The 25,000-nt window shown below is 44.3% G+C and overlaps 1 protein-coding gene across 1 annotated transcript in view; it reads right to left on the reverse strand.

Annotated features, from left to right (window-relative positions):
* Positions 1-25,000, reverse strand: part of APLF (aprataxin and PNKP like factor) — a 702,995-nt gene that overhangs the window by 241,170 nt on the left and 436,825 nt on the right. The window contains exon 7 of the mRNA XM_085612712.1: positions 3,443-3,840. Within this exon, the coding sequence (XP_085468838.1) occupies positions 3,443-3,840 (398 nt within the window). The remainder of the gene's footprint in view (positions 1-3,442; positions 3,841-25,000) is intronic.

The raw sequence follows: 25,000 nt of genomic DNA on the forward strand, positions 1-25,000 counted from the left end.
TCCTCTCAGTAGCCACAGTGCCACATTGCTCTTCACATACACATGAAAGGTGTTAAGTATCATCTTAAGAGGGTTAGAAAAAGAGGAGAAAGTCACAAAGGCAGGAAAGCCTCAAAGGCAATCCGGACAGCTGTTTGTTGAACCTGATGAATACTGCAAGTGTATGTAATATAGGCAAAGCATTAAACTCTCCCTGAATCAGGCTAGAGAAAAGAGCCTAGCAATGATTTTAAAGAAACATGAAATAGAAGTGGACTCTAGCTGTAGAAAAAAATTAAGTCTGGGACAAAAATGGTAGCAAATGGCATTGAATGCGAGCATTACGATGCATCCATCTCTTGTTAATGCCTCATTTTACACGATCTGAACGGGACAATTACATCACAGGAAAAATATTAGCTCCATCTTGGTTTAGGAACTTCAGACAACAATCTGTGGAAAAACCACAGCATTGGAAAGGACCATACAAAAGGTAAGCCTCATCTATCTCGTCAGGAGCATGGCACTGTTTTGGCATAGGAACCAATAGCCCCAGTTTGCTCTCACCATTTCTTGCAATATTCCATGGACTGACCGCTACTATTGACTGTAGGTGTTCCGTACTGGCCACGGAACACCTCACCGCGAGACCGAGAAAACACAAACATCTAAAAACGAAAGGCCTCACCATGCTGTGTGTTTAAAGTCAAGGATATGTGGTCTTGCCACCTCGAGTAAGTACCTTGTGAAGATAGCCCACTTTGGACATGGAAGTTTTTTCTCTCATCATGCATTGCAGATTTGCAAACGCAGCTGCAGGTTTGTGAATCAACTGTGCTTCAATTAGCTGGCCATCACGTATGAAATTAATGTTTTGGCAGCCCTTACCCAACATGGTGCGCTGACTACTGTGTTGGAGAAATATGACACCACCATAAGGGGGCAGGGTGAAACTTACTCTGACACCCAGGTACATGTTGGATTAGCAAATCCTGAACCCTGGACATGTGGGAATGTCCATATGGGCAGTTTGGGAGCAGGACCTAGCAGCAGCCTCTGGTGTGAATCCTTGCTGCACACAGGTAGGCCACACGCAGCACGAGGGGTGCATGTAGTAAACACTTCCTGCACACAGCTGAAAGGTTTGTGCAGAGGGGGTTGGCCACAAGCTGAAAGTTGGGTGCAGGGTTTGGCTGCCTGTAGCCAGCCCCCTCTGCGCATGGCTGAAGTCCGTATGCAGAAGAGGTTGGCCTCCTGCAGAGGAATGATCACTGGGTTTGGATGAAGGCCAAGCATTGTGGCCATACCCTGTTATGAACAGTCAAAAGCAGTGTGCAGAGAAGGTTGACTGCCCTGGGGCCGGGACACAAGCCAGTCCTTGTGGCCAACCCCCATGCTCAGCAGGGACTAGTTTCTCATAACTGGTTGGGCACAGGGAATTTTGCATATGGTAAATGATAATAGAAATGTTGATATCCAGCGCGGAGGCGGGGTTCAGTCAGGTTTCTCTGAGGAAAAGGACGTCCGGGGGAAGGGATGAGATTGTGTTCTAGATCTCCGTGGCATGTTTGCAGAGCAATCGTACATTGAGCAGAATGCACTGGAGTTGTGCAGCGGCGGTCTCGGTCAGCGCGGGGGCTTGAATCATGTTTGCGGTGTCCCTGGCATTGTTGGTCACTTTGGTGTTGCAGGTGAAGCGGCAGTGGTGGCAGAAGAACGGTCCTCTAGAAATGCTAGATGCTCAGTTCAGTAGTACTAATTCTGAATGGGTATAGCAGGCTGAACAGCAAGGCAGTCAGGGAGCAAATGACCGGATGGCTAATTGAGCAGCAGCAGGGGAAGCAGGAATGAGGACAGTAAAGGCCTAGTTTTCTGAGGGAAAAAACAAAAATATTTAAGCAGTTAAATATATCGAATTTTAGAAAAACACTATTTTCTTTGTCAAAAAACACATTTTGTCATTGACACACCCCGGCCCCACACGTTGAAGAATTGATTGACCTACCAGACTTAAACGCTGCTCAAAACTGAACTAATGTCTGGAGACACAGGACAAAACCTATCTGCGCTATACCCAGTGCTTAATTTGTAAAATAATTTGTGCTGGTGCCAAAACTGCTGTTTAGAAACCTGTGGTGGGCGCTATTAAATGCCATAGAACTGTTTTGCAGTAAATAAAACACACACACATCCATTCTGTACTTTGTTGAAGCTGTTCTATGTAATGTGCAGTTAACGGTGGACATGGGCAAAGCAGAGCAGTGGTTTGAGGCTGCTATTGTGATGATGAAACCCATATTCAGCAAATTTAGTATATTTGTCCTGCATGCTGTGACTGACTTCGAGATTCTCCTTGTGCGCACTCGTTGTGAGCGAGAGTTTATTAAGCTGTTTGTTTGTCTGTCATCGTGTAGGAGAATTGGTTGTCTCTCTTTTCGCATTCTAGGGCATTTCTTCACTTTTTGGACTTTGATAGGGCTAGCTTTGCCAAATCGGCCAAAGTCACAGTGGGCATCTAAGAAGACGGCTGGCCTTGGGAGGCATAATCTAGTTTGGATATGCCACCCTCACAGGACTTATTTAAAGGTGGGAGTTGTGCGTCTATGGCAAAGGCAAGCCCGTCCGCGCCTGACTACTAACAGCTACTTAGCCCTACTTTAACCTTTTTTTCCAGGGACTATAAGTAAAAACCAGGAAAGACTCCACTCTCGACCACGCATTTACTAAGTGAAGATCTGTTAAATCTACATTCACCCAAGCATTCAATCCCCACTTGTGATTGTAACAAGCTGGGAGCCAGGGATTTTCATAAATGGGTGGGACTCTACTGTGGAAAGGGCAGTCAGCACTCCAGATTACTCTGTGAGCCTTGACTTATGTTGTCTTATGGAATCCTAGTTAAATGCATATGCAGGTCTCATTATAGATGAATTCGTGCATTCTGCAACAAAATGGGAGGTGGCATTCCTATAACATTTTAAACTTCACAGATTGTAAGGGCTGTGGAGAGAGATTGGCAGAGAGGCTACTCTGTTGCAATTACAGCGGAATTCCTTCTTCGCCAAACACTGGGTCGACCAACCTGATTTTCAGGCAGGTGAACCGTAAGTATGTCGGAGATGGCACCAACTCCAGCTCTGTCACTGACATCCTGCTTCGATTTGTTTTATTAAAAAATTATGTCAGAGCGCAGGGGTAGCGTGCATAAACTACTCCAGCGTAACTTCAAAGGTGGGGTGAACCCAACACAGAGCTGCAGGAAACCACTTATCGGAAGCAATGCTGAGAAATATCTCAGGATACAGTTTGGTACCTGGGGGTATTCACAAAGTGAGGAATCTATGGTTAGAAGTATCCATCGGAACAAAACATTTATGAAAATAAACAATTCCTATTTGCAAGATTTAATAAAGAAAAATAAATGTAGCTTTAGTTTAGTCTGATACAAGCAAATGGTTCCTACCTGTAGCACTGCTGTCCATACACACAGGGCATTCGCTTGCTAGAGGTTTGTGTGGACCCTTGTGAAGCATCCTCATTGTGCGCTGATCCTCCTCTGTGGCCTGTAGAACTTGCATCCGTCTCCTCATCAGCAGTGGAGTGCACTGGTGATTGAGGCAGCTCACCAAGGGGAGCAGGTGGGATTTCATCAAGACTTTCTTGTTTCTCACGTTCACTCCATTTTCTTCTTTGTATCTGAGTGGGAAGTTGAGGTTTTGGTGTTTGATTTTGTTCCAGCGACTCATTTTTTGGCTGACAGATTTTATCTTCCTTGGGGATTTCAGTTCTTTGCTGCGCTGTATTTTTGTTGACAATCTCCAAGTTATCAGTGCCCTTCGAAACACGTGAGGTAGGGGCTTCCTGTAACAGACATGCAAGGATTCAAGTCAACATGTGCACAAACGTATTTCCCTAGCCAACTGTTTTGGGGTAAATACATTTCAATATAAAAATTAATGAGACCACTGAACAGGGTTGTGATGTGGATTCCTTATGACATTTTTAAAGAACATCAAGATGGCACCAAACCCACTGTACAATTATGCTTGATTTAGCTACATTTAAGGGCTGCATTAAAATCAGTAACCAGATGTTTGTAGGGAATATCCCATGTTACCTCGAATGCTTTTTTAACGCATGCCATTACAACGCATGCTATTACAATGCGGTCATTACAACGACCGAGTTGTAACAACGCATGCCATTATAATGCAAGTCGGAACAACGACTTGCTCTAGGGGGGAGCTGGATGTTGGAATAGTATAATTTACTATTCCAACTCCAGTCGGTGGAACAGTAGGGAAGGTGTTGGATTTTAAATCCAACACCTTCTGACCCCTAAAGCAAGTTGTTGTTCCGACTTACGGAGTAATGGCATGCGTTGTAACAATGCAGTTGTTGTAACGACTGAATTGTAATGGCATGTGGTGATCCGGTTTCATGGTAAACGGTTTTTACTGTCTGTAAGGCAGCTGGTTACATTAACAGGAAATATGATCACCCTCGAACACTATCCAGGAACTACTAGGGAAGGAGGGTGTACCTGGATAGACTAGAGGTATTCGTGAACCACCCAGCGGCATTACCCCATCGGGGAATACCCCATCACAGTTTTTCGCTTCATAGACTTCCCTAGAACTGCTTATCGACTTCGATAAGGGGAGAAGCTGGACTAGCACTTAATACAGGGAAGGCTAATGGGAATTGGGGAGGGAGGGGGTTGTTTAATTCTGGCATGATTGGGATGCTTCAGTGGGTGGAGGAGGGAGAGGGGTGGGAGTTTCAAAGGTATTATGAAGTGTGGGCACAGGTTGTTTCATGCAAAGCAAGAGGTTTCCAAGGAATGCACAGCTCGGAAGTTACAAGATTGCGGAACACAACTCAATTGGGAATGATCGGCGGTAATGGCACAGGGAGATAGCACTACATTAAGAGTACTGACTTGGAATGTCAGGGGACTGGGGGATGCGAGAAAACAGAGACAGGTGTTAGCTTATTTGGATAGGCAACAAATACATGTGGCGTTGTTGTAAGAAACCCATCTAGATCCGAGGGCCCGTAGTCGCTTTGCGAGCAGGTGGGCGGGATGTCGCCTTCTCGTCATATTCCTCATATGCTCGGGGTGTAGTGATGCTATTTAAAAAACATGATCCACAGGGCAGGTACATTATTGTGTGGGGAAGACTGGGAAAGGATTCTATCATGATTATAAACTGCTATGGCCCCAATATCGATAGCCCACTGTTCTTTAATGATCTGTGGAGCAAAATACTGACAATTGGTTCCACTCACATAATATGGGGGAATATTTTAATGTTGCACTACAGACCCACCAGGATAGATCGAACACGGCACCTCACCACTATACCAAGGCACAGGAGGCACTGCAAGGCATCATTGAGGAAGGTAGTTTGATAGATAGCTGGAGGCACATGCACCCACAGGTGCGGGAGGGCACGCACTTTACTTCACATAGGGGGACCTGGGCAAGGATTGATTATTGCTTGACATCGAGAGGGCTGGGGTCTGCCATGCGCAGTGTAATACATCTGGCCAGAACCTTCTCGGACCATTGCCCAGTAAAGATAACACTATCCATGCCTGGATATGACCGTCCTAGGCCGAGTTGGAGGCTACAACCCACGGCCTTACTAGACGTGGTCTTCCACGCGGAGCTGCGGGAGGAGATCCAAGATTTCTTCATTAGGAACAAGGGATCAGTTGACAGTGTAGAAGTGATATGGGAGGCTTTTAAAGTGACTATAAGAGGTTTGTGCCTCTCGAAGAGCTTTGGTGTGCTGCGGGACCTGCAGCGAACAGTACAACGCCTGGAGCAGGAATTGAGGGGTTTAGAGAGCCAGATGGGGAGGGGAGAGACTGGGCAAAAACATAATACCTTTCGTAAAAAATTAACAGAATATGAAGAAGCAGCGCAATGAGAGGCGAAACATCGAGGGCGCTACTGGGTAGCTCGTAAATATGGAGAAGGGGAGAGGCCAGGGAAGGCGTTGGCAGAAATAACAAGACATCCTCGCTTTGCCACGCACATACTGGAAATATAGGGCCATGGCGAAACACCACAGCGAGACTCATTAGATATATTGGATACTTTTTGTGCCCACTACAGTGAGCTTTACACATCTCAGAGACATGGATCACTCGATCTAGATGACTTTTTAGGGTAGGTGGCACTCGGATGGCCCAGTGATGCGCAGCGGGAATTTCTGTGCCATCCGTTCGAGCTCGACAAAATACGGGAAGCAATAATGCAGTTAAAAAACAGCAAAACGCCGGGGTCGGACGGATTACTGGCTGAATTTTATAAAAGCTATATTGATATCATGGCGCCAGTGCTAAAGGAGGTCTATGAGGAAGCCCTGGAGATAGGGATACTGCCCCCCTAGATGAGAGAAGCTATAGTCATTTCTCTGCTGAACCCAGGGAAGCCCCCTGAATCTTGTGACTCATATCGACCATTGTCGCTGATAAACTGTGATACAAAGATATTGGCAAAAGTGTTGGCTAATCGCTTGTCTCTTCTTATGGATAAGCTAATACTCCCAGACCAATCAGGATTTGTGCCGGGCAGAGCAATATCCCAAAGCCTTCGAACCCTGTTCTCACTGATCCAGACGGTGACACCCGAGTTCCCACTTGCCGCGGTGTTTTTAGATGCCACCAAGGCATTTGATTCGGTGGAATGGGATTATTTATTTGGGGTGCTGCGGAGGATGGGGTTCCCACGATTGTACTTATCGTGGCTCCAATTGCTGTATCACCAACCCACGGCTAGAATATTGATTAACGGGCACTTATCCCAACAGCTCCTAATATCCAGAGGCACTCGTCAGGGGTGTCCACTTTCCCCGCTTTTATTTGCCATCGTGGTGGAACCGTTGGCTTCCAGACTGCGGCAGGGTTCACCGTGATAAAGCGTTCCGCTGCTGCCTCATGCAACTATTGATATCACTCGATGCGGATGACATCACGCTATATGTAAGAGATCCGCAAGACAACATAAATCCTCTATTGCGAGAATTTATACGATTTGGCAAGCTATCTGCTGTAGGTATTAACAGGGGGAAATCTCAGGTGTTTCCTCTTACGGAAGCAGTAACTCAGTTCCCTCTTGATTTTCCATTAGAATGGTGTCATGACGATTTAAAATATCTTGGGGTGCAGATAACCAGAGACAGGGAGGAGACCATAAGAGCGAATTATGGCACAGCTATGGCGCGCTTAACTACAAGCGTCACACGTTGAATATCACTGCCTCTCTCGTTGGCAGGGCGGGCGTCCATTATAAAAATGATAATAATACTCCCGCAATTCCGTTATTTGTTTCTCAACATTCCCTACCATCCTGGGAAATATTTCTTCAATACCTTACGCTCTGAACTTATCAGACTGCTTTGGGGAGGGAAACAACCGTGGCTGAGATGGTCAATATCAACCAGGCTCTATGATCAAGGAGGAGTAGATATTCCTGACCTTGAGATATATTTTTTAAGCGCCCAAGCACATTATGCCTACTACTGTGTATACCCCCCTCGTTATATGCCCCAAGTAGCTTGCAGAGCCGATACCGCTTAATGGCCTTATACATGGGCCGGTGCGTGCACATGCGGAGTTACCTACCACAGTTGCTGGCACGGTCGATGCCTGGTGCCAGATAATGATACTCTTAGGCATGCCTTTCCTTTATTCCCCTAGATTAACATTGACTTATCACCCCAGCCTCTCCTTGCTGCAGGAAAAGGAATTCCTTGATTTATGCAAAAGGGCTCATATCAGTACAAGGGGAGACTTATTTCATGATGGGAAATTTCGCACGCTCGAACACTTTATGCAGGATATGAGATGTACGCCTTTAGATATGTTCCTATATGTACGGCTGCGGCAGGGAATGCGGTCGATTATCCCCGACTTTCCGCAGGAACCGGAATGTCTGAAACCGTTACATCACATGTTGGGGTCCAACGATGGAAAGCATCTTGTGTCTGGTTTGTACAATGCAATACATACGCGTGGAGAGGGACTTGTTAGCCCAGCCAGACAGCACTGGGAAGAGGACATGGGACGAGATATCTCTGATGAGCAGTGGCATTATTGTTGTCTCCAGACAGCGCACATTTCGGCTAGCTGCAAATTGCGGGTGATACACTATAAATATCTGCATCAGTTATACTATACGCCAGTGAAGAAACTCAGATTTAAATTAACTGATAACGACAGATGTGAAAGATATAGGCAACCAGGGGCGGGATTTATGCATTTAGCATGGGACTGTATGAGAATACAGGAGTACTGGGAACAGGTGTGTACAGCGATGGAGAAAATGATTAATAGTGTGCTGGTCAGAGATCCACTCCTTGCGTTACTAGGATACACACAACAGATGCCTAAACAGTATAGGAAATTTGTAGCCATATCGCTTTTATTAGCAAAATGAAGGGTGGCCTGTAGGTGGGGGAGAGGTCGAGCTCCGAAGTTTAAGGAGTGGCTTGCAGATTTGATGTATTGTCAAGAACAGACCACCATCTGGGGACCGCTGGAAAGATAGCTCCTAATCCATGGTACTGAGAATGCTCCTACCCCACAGCAAGAGCCATAAAGAGGGTGGTGAAAAGTCATTAAGTGTATGCTATACTCCAAAACTGATACAAGTGTGAGATTAAGACAAATTCACTGATAATCTTGTGTCATTGCTATTCACTAAATTGTGTTCATTCAAATGAGTTATTGGATGTAATAAGGTGCATTGGAAACTGAATATCAATGTAAGATACCAACTTGCTGCACCTGGTAAGATTTTGCTTTGCTATGTATTGATCTAAAATCAAAAATAAAGTTTAAAAAAAAAAAGGATTAACTGAAGGTGAAATAGTACTTTCCCTTCTATTACCCAACAGAAGGAGGTGCTTTACTTCCTTCGAAGTTCGATCAACTTCCATCCCCTCATCCATTCCTCAACTCTAATTACACCAGTACCCCAAGTTGCTACAGCATCATGCACTGAAGCTTTAGCACCTTCACTTTCTTTAGCAAGGACAACTAAATCATTCACCCAGCTAATCTTGCAGACCCCTTTCCCTCACCACCAGGAATCAGGATTCTAATTAATGGTTTATGATCCGTACATAGCACACATTTAGTTCCCCACAAGTAGGTCATGAAATACTCTGGTCCCCAGGTCCCCAGGCTGCTGCTAAAGCCTCACGTTTCATAACAGAGTAGTTAAGTTCAGAATTGGTCAAGGTCCTTGAGACAAAGTCTACTCTTCTTTCCATTTTTCCACGCACTTGTGAAAAAATCATCCATTCCAATGCCCACAGCACTGGTATAAACAGTAAGCACCAAGTTTAATCTGGTATCAAAAGGTGTCAATATTCCTGCATTGTACAATTCATTTTTGATCTACTCAAAGCCTTTTTGTTGTTCATTACCCCACACAAAGCACGCCCTTTCTTTAGTAATAATCTCAAACACTCTATTTTGTCTGCAAACTTCAACAAATAGAATAATACTCAATTAAACCCATAAAAGATCTCAATTGATCCTAGTCTGTGGGCGAGAGCGTGCCAACTAAATTGCACTTAACAAGTTCTCTTTGGGTTTGACTCCTTCCACAGATACTTTGCAACCTAGATACTCAACCTGTTCCACGAAGAATTTGCACTTACATTGTTTGAGTGTAAGGAGTGCCTCCCTCGATCTGTGTAAGGCTTCCCTGGGTACTAAATGATGCTGTTCAATTGACTCTCCAAGGATCAAAATATCATCCGCCCACAACTGCCTAGCCTGAAATGCCGGCAACTCAAACAGAATACAGAACCCTGATTACTTTCTAATTTCTACATCAAGCTCTATACAGCAACCTTGAAAGGAGTGAAAAATAAAACAGAATGCAGGAAGCTTAGACAGTCACGAGAAACAGCCTACTCCAACCTAGTTGAGTCCTCAAAAGAAGGAGTTTGTTGGCAAGAACAAATAAAACATAAAATAAAGATTCCCCACACTCTCAAGTGACAGAATATTATCAAATTATTTACTACAGTACATAGATGGAAATGAGTATGAAACACAAAAAGACTATCATTGGGCTCAAAGAGGAAATCGCACGTAAAAATAATAGGCTATGAACAATGTTCTAATACAACAGCAAAGGTGATCCCCTAACAAAACAATCTCATAGCAAAACTAAGATTCCTGAAAAACAGAGAGGGTAATTAATTAAGGAGTGCAATGGCACTGCCAGATGATGGCATACAATACCTTTATATCTCAGGCAAGCTGTCCCTAGATAACAACCCAATTTCACTAAATTCACTATTTTTAATAACAGAGTAAATTGTGCTCTATGAAGAAAAGAACTATACAATCTACTTTGCACCACCTGCACTCTTATATGCGGCATTTCTTTATCTGTAATGTACTGATGAGTGACATTTCAATGTCTTGAATCTCACTTTATCTTTGACAGTTAGCAAACAAATTGCTCAGCAACAATATGCTGGGGAAATGTCATTTACAAATGGCAACAATACAAATTCCTTGGAGAGGACCTGTGCCAGCAGTAGCTGGTCTGTGCTATGAATCCCATGTCAGAGTTCCCGCCTTGCCTTCACTACAGAAGCGCTGTCAGTATTCTATTTTACCTAGAGTGCCCTCTCACAAAAGGCCCTGTATAATTTTCTCCTCCTGACATCCAGTGCCTTGAATATAATCCTTTCTCATGAGCTACAGAAGCACACATTCAATACGGAGCTCCCTTCCTATCTTTCAGACTCGCAGAGAACTGCCCTACCTCAGGATTACACCGCTCCTTTCTCCCTCCAGGTTCCTGCAGCGTACACATCACTCAAGGTTCCTGCAGTACTGCCTCACTTCTAAGGTCCTGTGGCACTTCTTTCTCTTTCCAGGTTGCTGAAGATTGCTGAAGCCCATTCCTTCATTAGAATTCCTACAGTGCCTCACTCCCACACCTCTGTATTTTTTGCGTTAAGACCTGACATCCTTGGCATTGGTTTTCCCACAACTTTTCGCCTTCAATCCTCCTGTTTTTGCTGTCTTCGTTTTTTTAGCTTTAGAATTCTGCACACTCTACCACTGCTAACCAGTGTTAAAGTGCTTGTGCTCTCTCCCTTAAACTTGGTGAAATTGGCTTACACCCAATTAGCACACTTAATTTACTCCAACGTCCCTAGTAAAATGATACTACATGAAACCAGGGTCTGTAAATTAAGTGCTACTAGTAGGCCTGGCATCCCCACTTGTGTTACCACTTAAGTAGCTCTTAAAAATGTCTCAGGCCTGCCTTTGCAGCCTGTCTACGCAGTTATAAAGCTGCCATTTTGACCTGGCAAGATGCACCTTTTGCCAGGCTAAACCTTCTTTTTTAATACATATACGTCAACCCTAAGGTAGACCCTAAACAGCCAATAGGGCAGGGTGCGATGTATTTAAAAGGTTGGATGTGCACTTTTCACTTTATATGTAATAGTAGAGGCCTGCCTCTTCCAAAGGATATCATTGGCTCAACGTATTACTTTTAGTAAGTGATAACTTTCATTTGGGAGCAGGTAGGAATATCAAGTTTAGTCTCCAAAGAATTGTAATTAAAAACCAGATTTGAAGTCATCATTCTGAATTTTAGAAAGTTGGAAAGTTGGCATTTTCTTGTCTCAACCATTTGGTGCCTGCAGCCTGTATCCTGGGTCCCATGACTAGGTGTAGCTGGGAGTAGTCTTTGTGTATTGCTCCCCCACAGTGAGATAAAGGCGGGAATAGGTATTGGCGGGATGGGCCATCTCTGACTTGATTGGGTGGGGGGGCAGAACTGTCACTTACAACACTTTCAAATCACAAAGTTCTGCCTCAGCGCATTCACGGACAGCGTCACTAGTTTTTTCCCCACAGACAAGCAGGGGCCAGGGCAGGAAGGAAGGAAATTCCAAACACCTTTGGGGATTGAACCCTCTAGAAACTTCTCCTACTTCAAAGCTGCCACCAAGGATAAATAGTGGACCCTCAGACCCACCTCTTTAGTACACCTGCAGACCTGTGGAAGACTCAGAAGAACTGCTGTGCTGTTCTGCTGCAAGAAAAAACACTACTCTGCTTCCTGGGTGAGAAGGACTGGACCTGCACCTTAAACCCGGGACCACCGGAGTGTCTCCAAGGGCTGATTGACTTGCCTCCTGATCAGAGACTCCGGGACAGAAAACCCTCCAACCACCTTGAAACCTGACCTGTCGGTCCTTCCCCAAGGTGAAATCACCCCAGTCATGGACCTTTTGAAGTGGGCCTCATGGTGCTCTGCCAGCTCAGCTGTGGTCCAAGCAGAACTACTGCAGCACAATGCATCGCAGCTCTGCATCGGATCTGACAGGATCTCGCAGCTCCTCGGACTGCAACTGCGCAACGCATCCTCAACAGATGACCTCGCATTGCAGCCCTATAGAACTGCCATTGCACGACACATCCTCAATGCCGGATTTCGCAACGCTCCGCAACCAGGGTTTGAGGTACTTTGTTAAGTGGCCCTAACTCCATCGCTGCCGCCCTGAACTTGTGGCTTTGTCCCGGTCCGGCGCAAACAGACAACCACAGTTGGTGCTTTGTGCTTTTAAGCACTAATTTTACCTAAACCTTTTAAATTGCATATATCAAGTTCTATTGATTGGATTTTGTCCTTCTGTTATCAAATGATTCATACCAATTTGTACTCTGTTTCTCTTGGCTTGTTTTTTCACTTTATCACTGTCTGAAGTGCTAGATAAACACTTTACTCATTGCCTCTAAGTTAAGTCTGACTGCTTTTGTGCCAAGCTACCAGAAGGTTAAGCACAGGTTAACTTGAGGTCTGCTTGGGCTCGTGTTTCACCGTGACAAGATTTGTGGTTGCTGCTGGAGTAGGATTTAACACTATTAAACCAGTAACCCAATTTCCTACACTTGCCCTAATTCAGATTGCTACTGCACCTCCCTCGCTTCAGTAGTCCCCTTTCTCCTGGTTCCTACCATACGTCAAACCTTCTCCCACATGGACTTCTGCAGCATACTGTCCCTCCAGACTTGTTTAGGCAGAACTCCAGACTTGTTCAGGCAGATCTGCGGCAACAGATGATTCACATGCAGGTTTCAAACAGAGGCACACAAGTGCCACACACACTGTCCTCCAGCTGCCTACACGGTATAGTGTGGCTGCACCGGGCTGTAAGATGAAAGTTTTCTTTGTTCAGGGAGAGCTCTCAGAGACTGAACACTATAGGGGAATACCATCTGACCTCCCCAACACAAAAACGAGGAGTCTGCAACTACTGTAGACTCTTAGAGGGGTCTGCTGCCGGTCCACCACTGCAGATCTTTCACAGTCTTCTCTGAAACCTGTATAGAATCCAACAGGTTCTTTGGTGCGGAGCCCACTGAGACTTCAGATACTTCAGATCCCCCTGCTTAGCCGGCATGTGCCATCTGCTGTGTTCCACAAGCAGGATAAAGGAGGAGAGAAGGCCACGAATACTCAGAGCAGCTTTCACTGAGATCCAGGAAAGAGGCTGAAACATGGCCTGAATGTCCTGGACTTGGTGAGCTGGTGGAAAGCCTTGAAAGAACATTGTATCCACAACTGCTCCAATGAAAGAAGCCTCTTGAAAAATGTCAGGTCAGACTTCAGCACATTGATTGAAAACCCAAAGATGGGAAGTTTGCCGTCATCTGGAAAAAGTCCATGACTGACTGACTGCGGTGAGCCCACCTTCAGCAGCCAGTCATTGAGGTATGGGAAAATGGTATTCCTAACATCTCAAGATATGTTGCGACCACCATTAACACTTTCTTGAACATCCGAAGGCTCACTGGTAAGGCCAAAAAGGAACATGGAAAACTGAATAAGTTTGTGGCCCACCTTGAAACACAGGCAACACCTGTGGGACTGCAGGACGTGAAGTAAAAATAGGCATCCTGAAAATCCAGCGCTACCTTCCAGTTACCTGGATCCAGGGCAGAGAGAACCTGGGCCATTGTTACATATTGAGTGTGTCCTTCATGACAAAGAAGTTGAGAAGGCAAATATCTAAAATGGTGCAAAGGCCTCTGTTTTTCTTCAGCACCAGCAAATAACGGGAATATGATCCAGCCCCCATTTCTGATTCTGGGACCCTCTCTATGGCTCCTTTGGCCAAAAGAGCCTGAACCTCTTGCTGGAGGATGGAAAAATGGTTAGCTCCCCGATGGATGTTCTGTACAGGCAGATATATGTGGTGGATCGGCAAAGAATGGTAAGGTGTATCCTTGTCGGCCTATTTGAGCAACCACTAATCTTATGTGATGCTCTACCACCCTTTGAGAAAATATTCTATCCTACCTTCGAACAGGGTGGCTACTTACCGGAGGCGGAAGGGGGATGTTAAAGCAGTTTTGTGACTCTGGCAGGATGAGCGGGTGATTGGTCAGTGGGCTACCCCTGAGAACCTGGACATGGTTGGCTTGATTCTGGACTCCCACCTCAAAAGAACTGGGGGAGGGGAGACTGTGCAACTGGTGGTGATACTGCCAAATGGGTGCAGTGAGAGGGTGCTGTGACCCTGCTTTCCTTGTAGTGTTCCACTGACGTGCCTGCTTTGTGGCCTAAAAGACTGGTCCCACCAAAGGGTATGTCCATTAGGAAAGCGTGGATGTCACCAGAAAACCCTGAGGATCTCATCCAGGTGTGACATGTAAGCACCATGCTGGTACCGACTGCCCTGACCAAGCAGTCGGTAGTGTTTAGTCCTGATCAGAGGACATACGTTGCTGCATCCTGCCCATCCTTGATTATGTGTCAAGTGCACTTTCTATGCCTCCGGAATCTTCTGCAAGATCTCGCCAACCATATTTCACAATTGATGTAAGGAACGCCAAGAAAACAGCTGACATTGAATGATCTTAAGGCCAGATTGGCATGGGAGTCATCAGTTTCCCAAACTCCCTAGGAAGTGTAGTGGCAACTGATCTTCGGTTAAGTCTGCTGTTAGACAACTATACCACCAAACTTTCTGGTGTGGAACTTTGCTACAGAAAGGCTGGGACTCTTGGCAAAGGTCTAGGTCTTCTGGTAACCTGCCAATTTACCAGCCGGCATGAACAGGGTTTGGGCCATATACCCAGTCATGAACTAGTCACTGCTTTTTTGAATGGTAAGACAGGATTAACAGGGTTGGCCCATGTACACAGTAATACAACAGTCAGTGCTTTATTGAATTGTAACATTGATTTACAGGAAGTCTGCCAAGGATGCAGGACTTCAGTGAGGCCATTTGTTCCACAGTGGTAACCGGAGATCAAGAAATAAGTAGCACGGCAGATAAGCAATGCAAAGGGGGCTGATTTTTCAGTAAAGGGGCTGGAGTGGTAGAATTCAACCTGGTATCTGGGGATGTATCCAGCCCACTAGCCTCCTGTAAAAACCAAATAGTAATTATCATACATTTAGAAGTTGGGAAATTGTCCTACGGTAGGAGTTTGTGACTGAGAGACACCTTGGTGTCCGTGCGACTTCCAAGAAAGAGTGGAGGACAAGGGAAAATCCTGCTTCGGCAGCTCATGCTCTTTTTTTTTTTTACTTGGATTTACCCTAAGACCTGAAGTGGATGGATGAACTGTAAAGGAAACAAACTCAAGAATGAGAACAGGACTGCACATTCGACTTTGGAAACAGTTTTTCCCCATTTTCTAATGATGTTCTAAGATGTAGAGTTTGGCTTTGCGTTCCCAGATCGCCTTCGGCTGCATCCTGGGACAGTGTTCATGAGAATGGAAGTTGTGTGATAACCCAAGACACCAGAGACATATCTTGATAGGGTCAGTCACATACATTTGTTTGTGACAATATTTACAATTTTTAAACCCAGTCATTTTAGGGGGTAAAACGTGACACTGTAGAGAATGTTTTTCCTCAATATAAAAGCATGAGGAAACAAACTCCAAGTCCATGTAGGAGGGCATGGAAAGAAAGGAATTAACGCCAGTAAACAGTGTGGTGATTATATCTGGCTCCAGAGTTACTTCCGGGACAGCATCCATAGGGAGCAGAAAGTCGTCACCTATTGTTGTGTGAGGGACTTGCTGAAAATATTTTCCAGATCCAGTCTGGTGCCTGGGAGTATTCAAAAGGTAATGAATCTGCGATTAGAAGTATCCATCAGAAGTATAGAAATAACTTGGTGCAGTTAACTGTTGAAATCCTAAATCTTCAATTTTTGGGGGGGATTTTAAAAGTCATTCACATTCTATTCTCCTCTTTCACCACCTAATTTAATTTTTTGCAGTTTAAAAATCTTTTTGGCTCAATTACTAGAGGCAACCACCTCGGCCAGTGAGTACATTTGTACCACATATAAACTATTGGTAAGAAATATCTCAGCCAACCCTCACATCACATGACTGAAGAAAGTACAAAACACAGATGAATGGATAAGTTGAAAGTTTATTTCAAACAAAGTAGGAAAAAATGAAAAAGGGTAAGCTACCGACACATTGCTTCAGACTTCTCCCAAACATCAACTTTTTCATCAACCCTCCCACTCTCTTCAGCTCACCTCACAAGCATTCTAAAATAGAACCCTTGTGAGTGGAACTGGACAGGAGTCATGCAAGGCCTGATGAACAAAGTACCTTGATCCTGGTCACAACGGCGAGATGCGGGGTGTAGCCGAGTGATGCGTCAGTGTCGATCCCACAGTCGGGGTGACGCGTTGATTTTCTTCATACTGTGGGGGCAATGTGGCGGTTCCGAAGACGATGCGCCGAGCCAAGAGGCCTTGGTTCTGTAGACGATGCGCCGAGTTTCCCCATGCAGTCGAGAAGATACATCGACCTTCCCACACTGAAACTGCAGCAGTTCCGAAGAAGCGGTTCTTTATGCGAAGCGCTGGTTCTGAGTGTGATGCTTAGATTCACCTCCAGCAACAGGGTGGATGCACTGCTTCTGCAACATGCAGACTGGAGATGCGTCTTTTTTAATGAAGCAAGCACCTGGGTCCACTTCCAATGGACCAGACACAGGAGCAGATGGTGGGACTTTGATATCCCTGAGTCTTAGGAAACTGGAGGACAGTCAACAAGCCTTTGGAGATCACGCTGGGTTCAAGACAGAGACCAGCTCTCCCTCAGAAGGGTAAGAAAGCAGCAGGCAGCAAAGCAGCACAGCAGAAAAGCAATTCTACCAGAGCAGTAGTTCAGCAGAGTAACAGTCTTTGCAGCAGCAACGCAGTTCTTCTGACACAGGTCCTGTACAGGTAAAGAAGAGTCTGATTTGGTGGGGTGAGGGACCCAGTACTTATACCCAGTTGTGCCTCTGAAGTGGGGTGACTGCAAAGAAAGGTCTTCAAGGAGGACAGAGCCCTTCCTAGCCCTGACTCCAGAAATTTGTGTGGGGATCAGGTAGAAGCATAAGATCCTCCCTCCCATCCTGCCAAGGATGAACAATCAAGATGCAGATGGGCACTCAGACACACCTACCCTTTCCTTGAGTGTGGCTATCTAGAGGGAATGCACATAGTCAAGCTGTCACCCACCCCACACGTGTATTGGAGAAAGGTTATGGGTCCACAGAGCTTTAAGAGCAGAGAAATGCCACTTGAATTTTTAAGATAGTAATGTTAAATCCAACTTTGCCAGCAAAGAGGATTAATCATTACCATTCCAATTATATGAAACATGACATGGCTACTCCTCTATCGGGAATTACAGCTTAAAGTGTAATAAGGAATTACCTATGTTAAGATATGAGAGGAGTAGTGAAAAATAGAATGTAGGTGTTTTTCACTAAAAGGACAAGCAAATCATAAACGTACATGTCATATCTTCTACTTACACAGCACCCTGCCCTATGGACTACCTAGGGACTGTCTTAGGGGTGACTTAGATATAATAAATGGAGAGGTTAAGACTTGACAAGGGGGTTCCAATACCAAGTCAACATGTCAGTAGAGCTGCACACACAGGCGCTGCAGTGAAAGGCCTGAGACATGTTCAAAGGGCTACTTGTGTGGATGGCACATTAAGTGCTGCAGACCCACTAGTTGTATTTAAGGCCCCGAGCACAGGTAGTACAATTTACTACAGACTTATAAACAAGTTAAATATCCCAATTGTGGATAAACCAATGTTATCATGTTTTAGGGGTGGAGCACATGCACATTAGCACTGGTCAGAAGTGGTAAAGTGCTCAGTTATTCAAAGTAGGTGTGAGGAAGGATAGAGAGGGGTTAAGTCAATCACAAATGGTGCAAGTAGTGAGTGAGAATTCTAGTGCAGGGAGGTTGGAAAATGGTCAGTGGTGGAAATGCAGTAGAATTGTAAACGGGTGTGGGGAGTGTGCAAAGGTGTCGTTGGGATTTAAATATAGTGACTGTAAGTGTAATCAGAATGGTGAGTGTTAGAACTGTCAGCCTTAGGGTGGTCTTCCCCAAAGCTTTTGATGGTTTGCCTCACCTTTTTGCTGATTCTTTTTGTTGGCCTTAGCATTCTGAGCACTTTACAACTGCCAACCAGTGCTATAGTGCATGTGGTTCTCCCCTAAACAGGGGTCAACAATTGGCATATTTAAATCAACTACAAGTCCCTAGTAGAGTGCACTGCATGTGCCCAGGACCTATAAATTAAATGTTGCTAGTGGACCTGCAGCACTGATTGTGCCAACCACACAAGTAGCACTTTAATCATTTCTCAAGCATGCCACTGCAGAGCCTGAGTGTGCAGTTTACATTGATATGTTAACTTGGCATGTAAACCCCCTTGCAAAGCATTAAATTCCCCCTTTATTACATATAGGTCACCCATAAGGTAGGCCCTAGGTATCCAAGAGGGCAGGGTGCAGGGATAATTAAAGGACATGTACATTTGGGTTTTACATGTCCTAGTACTGAAAAATTCCCAAAGTACTTTTTCACTATTCTCATAGGTTAACATTGGAAATTCCTTATCACACTTATAAGCTGTAATTCCTGATTGAGAAGGAGTAGCTCTGTCATGTTTCATTTCATTGAAATGGTAATGATACATCCTTTTAACTGGTAAATATGAATTTATCTCTACCCTTTAAAAATGCCACTTGTTGAAAGAGGGCATTTTTCTGCTGTTAGCTCTGTGTGCATGCACCCTACCTCCAATACACATATGGGGTGGGTGACAGCTGGACATTGTGCTTTCGCTCTAGTCATCCACACACAAAGAAAGGTTAGGTGTGACCGAGTGACCATCCACATCCTGATGGGTCATTCTGTGCAGGATGGGAGGGATGAGCTGGCACACCAGACTAGGCAGTTTCCTGTCCCCAAAGGGCTTCATACTCCCCATGGAGCGAGTCTGGAGCCAGAGATGTGAGGGGGACCTCTGTACACTTCAAAACCCCCCTTTGAAGTCACCTACACTTCAAAGGCACAACTGGGTATAAGTACCTAGTCTCTGACCCCACCAAATCAGACACTGGTACACTTGTGAAAAAATCTGCCAGGAGGAAGGACTGCTGTGCTGCTGCAAGGACTTGCACTCTGCTTGACTACTGCTCTGGAAGATGTTCCTTTCTGTTGGGCTGCGCTGCTACCTGCTACCCTCTGCCCTGCTGAGGGAGAACTGGCCTCTTGCTTGAACCCAGAGTTGTCTACAAAGGCATGCTGGCTTGCCTCCTGTTTTAAGAATCAAGAATATCAAAGTGTTACCCCCTGCTCCTGTGCCTGGTCCATTGGAGGTAGATCCAGGTGCTTGCTCGAGTGGAACTGATGCCTCTTCTGCTTCTTGAGAAGAACTGATGCATCGCCACTGTGTCAGGAACAGAAACGGTGCATCACATTTGAAACCACCACATTGCTATAGGAAACAAATCAGAACCACTGCATCACCGCCACTGCAGAGAACCGATCAACGCATACCCTCGACTGCGTGGAGAAACCCAGCGCATCAGCTTCGGAACAAACGCATATCGGACCCGGTGCTCCGTCATTGGAATTGGTGTATTATTGTGTGCAGAAAATCAGTGCATTGTTCGGCTGCACCCTGCATCTCGCTGTTGCGACCCACATCAAGGTACTTTTGTTCAGCAAGCCTTGTGTGGCTTCTGTATCCAGCAAGCATTCCATCGCGATCGGCCTGAACTCTTGACTTTGCCCCGGTCCAGTGTGACCAGATAACCCCATAGGCGCTTACTGATTATAAGCGCTATTTTTCACTTTTAAGCTTTAAAAAGTAATAACTTCTTTCTATTGGATTTTTGTTGTTTATTTATAAAATCATAATGTATTTTTCTAAACTGGTGAAGACACTTTTTGTGGTGTTTTCTCTGTGTTACTGTTCGAAGTGTTGCACAAATACTTTATGCATTCAGCTCGAGCTCAAATCCACGTATCCGACACATCAATTGGGTCATGCACTGGACCCCATATTCGCCAACTGCCGAGAGCTAGTGGCGGAAGCCCTGATTGCAGTTTCCTGGTCTGATCACCATCTTGTGTTTTTTTCTCTATTCCACTAGCCAAACATCCTCGTACACCTAGAATAAGTTCAACTACTCCATGTAGAAAATGGACCAGATTCAATGCTGACAGCTTTACTTGAGCACTACAGCAGAATCGGTCCCAATTGAGAGAAGACATTAATGCCGCCAACTTAGCAGTGGACAAGTGGATCACAAAAACACTGGATGTAGTTGCTCCATGGACCATCAATACCCCTCAAAGACGAAGAACTAAGGTTAGTTAAAAAATCTTGCAAATGCCTAGAGCGCCAATAGAGGAAAGATTTCTCCAAGGGTAATAAGGATGCTTATATGTTAACACAAAAAATTACCATTCTCTTATTAAAAAAATGTGCACCGCCTACTATAATGACAGAATAGAGCAGGCGGATAACTCTTCTAGAAAACTATTTGCCACCCATAAAGACTTATCCTCTTTAGAGAGAACTATGACTTCTGCCATTAGTTCTCCAGAGCTGTGCCACCAGATTGTCAAATTCTTTGCTTATCTAAAATATACAATATACAGGTTTGTTGGATAATCTGTGTCCCATTTCACTCCTGCCTTACTTTAGTAAAATAGCAGAGAAGGTGGTGAACATGCAATTGGTTGAATATATTAATCGACACAATCTATTCCACCCCACGCAATCAGACTTCAGAGCCGCATACTCTACGGAGTCAGCATTATTCCTCACCCCGGAGACATTACGCAGGTGTGCGGATGTTGGTCAGACTGCAACTTTGATCCTGCTGGACCTCAGCGCAGCCTTTGACACAGTATCCCACAAACTGCTCCTGCAGCAACTCTAGTCAGGTGGGCTGGATGGAGCATCTCTAAAGTAGATGACATCCTTCCTACAGGATCGCAGCCTTCAAGTTGCACGGCGACCGCATGTGTCGAAAAAGCATGCCGCTCTCACAAGGGGTCCCACAATGCTCAATTCTGAGCCCAACTCTTTTCAATCTTTATATCAGACCCCTGGCGGAGATTGTGGAAAAGCACAATGTTAGCATTGTGTCCTATGCAGATGACACGCAGCTTGTTGTCACTCTATCCCATAACTCAGAGGATGCAGCTACCCAGTTTTCATCCTTTCTATCTGGATGTAAAGCAATTGTCTCAAGTTGAACGGCAGTAAAACTGAGGTCATGGTTGTAGGGAAGTCCCCTTCCATCTGGTGCTCAGCATGGTGGCCCCAGATGTTGGGTCCCACGCCGATCCCTAAAGAGGAAGTTAAAAATCTGGGAGTCTGGCTTGACCCCAAACTCTCTTTCGAGAGCCACACTAGGAAGGTTACAGGGAAATGTTTTGGAATCCTCGAAATGTTGAAGAAAACTCTGGAAATCCTCTCCATCTCAGCCAGGAAAACCTGGTTCATACTCTTGTTACGTCCCAGCTGGACTATGGAAATGTCCTCTACCTGGGAGCAACAAAAAAAAGGTCTTCATAGGCTGCAATGTATTCAGAATGCGGCAGCCCGCCTAGCTCTTAACCTACCAAAGAGAGCCTCTTCTGTGAAAACCCTGGACTCTCTGCACTGGCTGCCTGTCAACAAAAGAATTATCTTTAAAGCCTTGTGCTTTTGCTACTGGAGTCTGCAGGGCAAGAGACCTAGTTACCTGCATGATCTTCTTACCTCCTATAACCAGAAACATCACCTTAGATCAACAGAGGCTCAAATGCTCATAGCTCCTAAAATAAATAGAGCGAGAATGGGTGCACGTTCATTTGGCTACCTGGCAGCCAAAAACTGGAATACATTATCCCCTCTTCTTCGAGCTGAGCCATCGGAAATCGTCTTCCGGAAAGGATAAAAAAATTGGCTATTTCAGTAGTGAGTTTTGTATGTCCGTAGCTGTCCCTGCTGTACAACTTATGTAGTAGCTCCTAGCGGGGGACACACCAGTTGGTGTAACCAGGCGCTTTATAAATGATTTTATTATTGTTATTACCTCTTAAGATAAGCCTAACTGATCTGTGCCAAGCTACCAGAGGGGGAGCGCAGCTTGATTTATGGTGTTTATCTTACTTACCCTGATTAGGATTGTGGTTCCTGTTTGGACAGGGAGCATACCTCTGCCAACCAGAAACCCAGTTTTTAACACCATCCCTCCATTGTTGTTCAGTTACACACCCCACATTAGGCCAACAGATATTAGCAACCAAACATTCAACATCCTTCTCATCATTTCTAGCCCAACATGCATACCTACCACAGATTCCTGAGAAATCAGAAGAAGTGATAAATAGTCTGCCTTCTTATTTTTCCCACTTTTAATGTACACCACTTCAAAGTTATGTTCCAAAAGCTTACAATTAGGCAGGACCAATCTAGCTGTGGCCTTGACGGTTTTGACATTGCAACCATTTCAAATAGGAATTAATGGTGTGTGATCCCTTCTGATGATAAATTAAGACCCCCAAAGATTGATTCCTTCAAACATAGGGTTTAACAGTTCACGCACAGATTAACACCTCACATTCTACAAGATACATTCACTTCTGTGGTTTTAGGGTACGTGAGATAAAAGCAATAGCATTTTCATGACTCACATACTCTTGTGTCTAAACCAACCCTATACCAACATTGCTAGCATCCACACTGAACAGCACTTTTTTCCCTGGTAAAAACTCAGCAAAGGTGCATACATTTTACGTAGATCTCAGACATGCCCATAAAAGTGAGAAGATCATCCTGATCTTTAGGCCTAGCTACTTCAACAATCCTTTTCAACAATCCAGGTCTAGGTGTGATTCCCTTGCATGACACCACATGTCCCAAATATATAACTTTTTTCACTCCAATAACACATTTTCCTTCCTTAACCTTAAGCTCCTATCAGCCATAGCCTTTAATGCCAAATCCAACCTATGGTTGTGATCGGTCTGATCCTCCCGAATGGTACTCTACAAAACTGAAAAACACCATCCGGAGTAAGAAAATTCTAACATGCCTCAATTCAAGCAGATGATAGGCAGAATACAATAAAATTTGTCAAAACAAAACAGAAGTCCAACTCCAGGGCATTATCAATTCATCAATTTTCAGAAACTGGTGATCATCTATCAAGATGGCTTTGTTTAATCTCCTCAGATTCATACACATTCTTAGCTCATTGTTCTTTTTAAGAGCTACCACAATTGAAGATAGTCACACAGAGTAATCAGTCAGCTGAATAACACCCTCTTTATACAAATTGTTTATAAGTTCAGTAAACTCATTTATAATGTTTATTTGGCAAACTTTATTCATTCACCTTAATGAAGTGTTCAAAATTGCTAACCATTCCAAGTTCTTCATTGAAAATGTCCTCATGGTGCTCCAAGATTGCTTCTATTCTCAAAGGATGACCTTCAATCTTACTCACAAATAAAACTTAAGGGTAACAATAAGGTCTCAGCTAAAGCCCCAGACAACCATGATGGTGCCAACCTAAAATATTGGGTCGTGCAAATGATGCATACACCTTACACACAACAACACACACTTTGAATTGTAACGAAGATTAGAAATATCCCTGCAAATCTATTTTAACTAAGTTATAGCCCCCAGGATTAACATTTGGAAGTAAACAAATCTTGCATAAATCCATTTTCACAAACAGCCACAAAATAATAGCACTCTTAGAACCAGAATCTGTTACAAGTGGGATTATGACTTCACTCAAAATTAAACTGTCAATGGGATCTTTACAAACATCTTTTTCACGCAGTTGAACACAGAGTACTATTTTACCCATCTCTTTAGATAATGTTCAGGTTTCTCCTCTAACACAGAATCAAATTTCATCTTCTTCATGCCTCGACAAACCATTGCAAAATATCCCATAACATCACCATTATTACACTCCTTCCCTAATGCTGGGCATTGCTTGAAAGAGGCCATCTGCGATTTGAACCCACATCTGACATAAGAATAAGCAGATGTCATTCTATTCTTTTGTTGCAAACCAGATCCAAATGGAAACGCAGATATTCCTGGTTTTCTCTTTTTAACAACAGCAACAGTCTGTGGTGAAGATTAACTTAATTCCTTCAAATATTCCTTACAATCCTGAATGCTGTCGTCAATATCAATTGTTTAATCGATGGAAGGGTCCTTATAAGTTAGATGGCGCTCTTGTATTCTTTTTCTGAAATATCTGGTAACTAATTGATCTCTTATCAACTGATCAATGAAGTTACTAAATTCACACCTTGCAGCCAAAACACGTAACGATGCCACATACATGTCAAATGACTTAGATACATATTGTTCCATAGAAACAAATGTATGTCTTTTAACAATAAGGCTTGATGGTTTATCAAAATCAGTTTCTAGACATTTAATAGCTTCCTCATAGTCATTAAACTCTTTTTCTTCATCCGGTACTATCTTGGGTAAATGTTCGAAAATGTTTTGCCCCTTCATTCTCAAAGAATGCTTTAAAATCAAATTTTTCCCTCTGGTCTACATTTCAACTGCTCGGAGTAAGTTGTAAAATGGAGGAGGTGGCGTTAAGGTATACATGTCATTTAAAAAT

This window comes from Triturus cristatus, chromosome 6 (assembly GCF_964204655.1).
Source record: "Triturus cristatus chromosome 6, aTriCri1.1, whole genome shotgun sequence".
NCBI classification, from domain to species: Eukaryota; Metazoa; Chordata; class Amphibia; order Caudata; family Salamandridae; genus Triturus; species Triturus cristatus.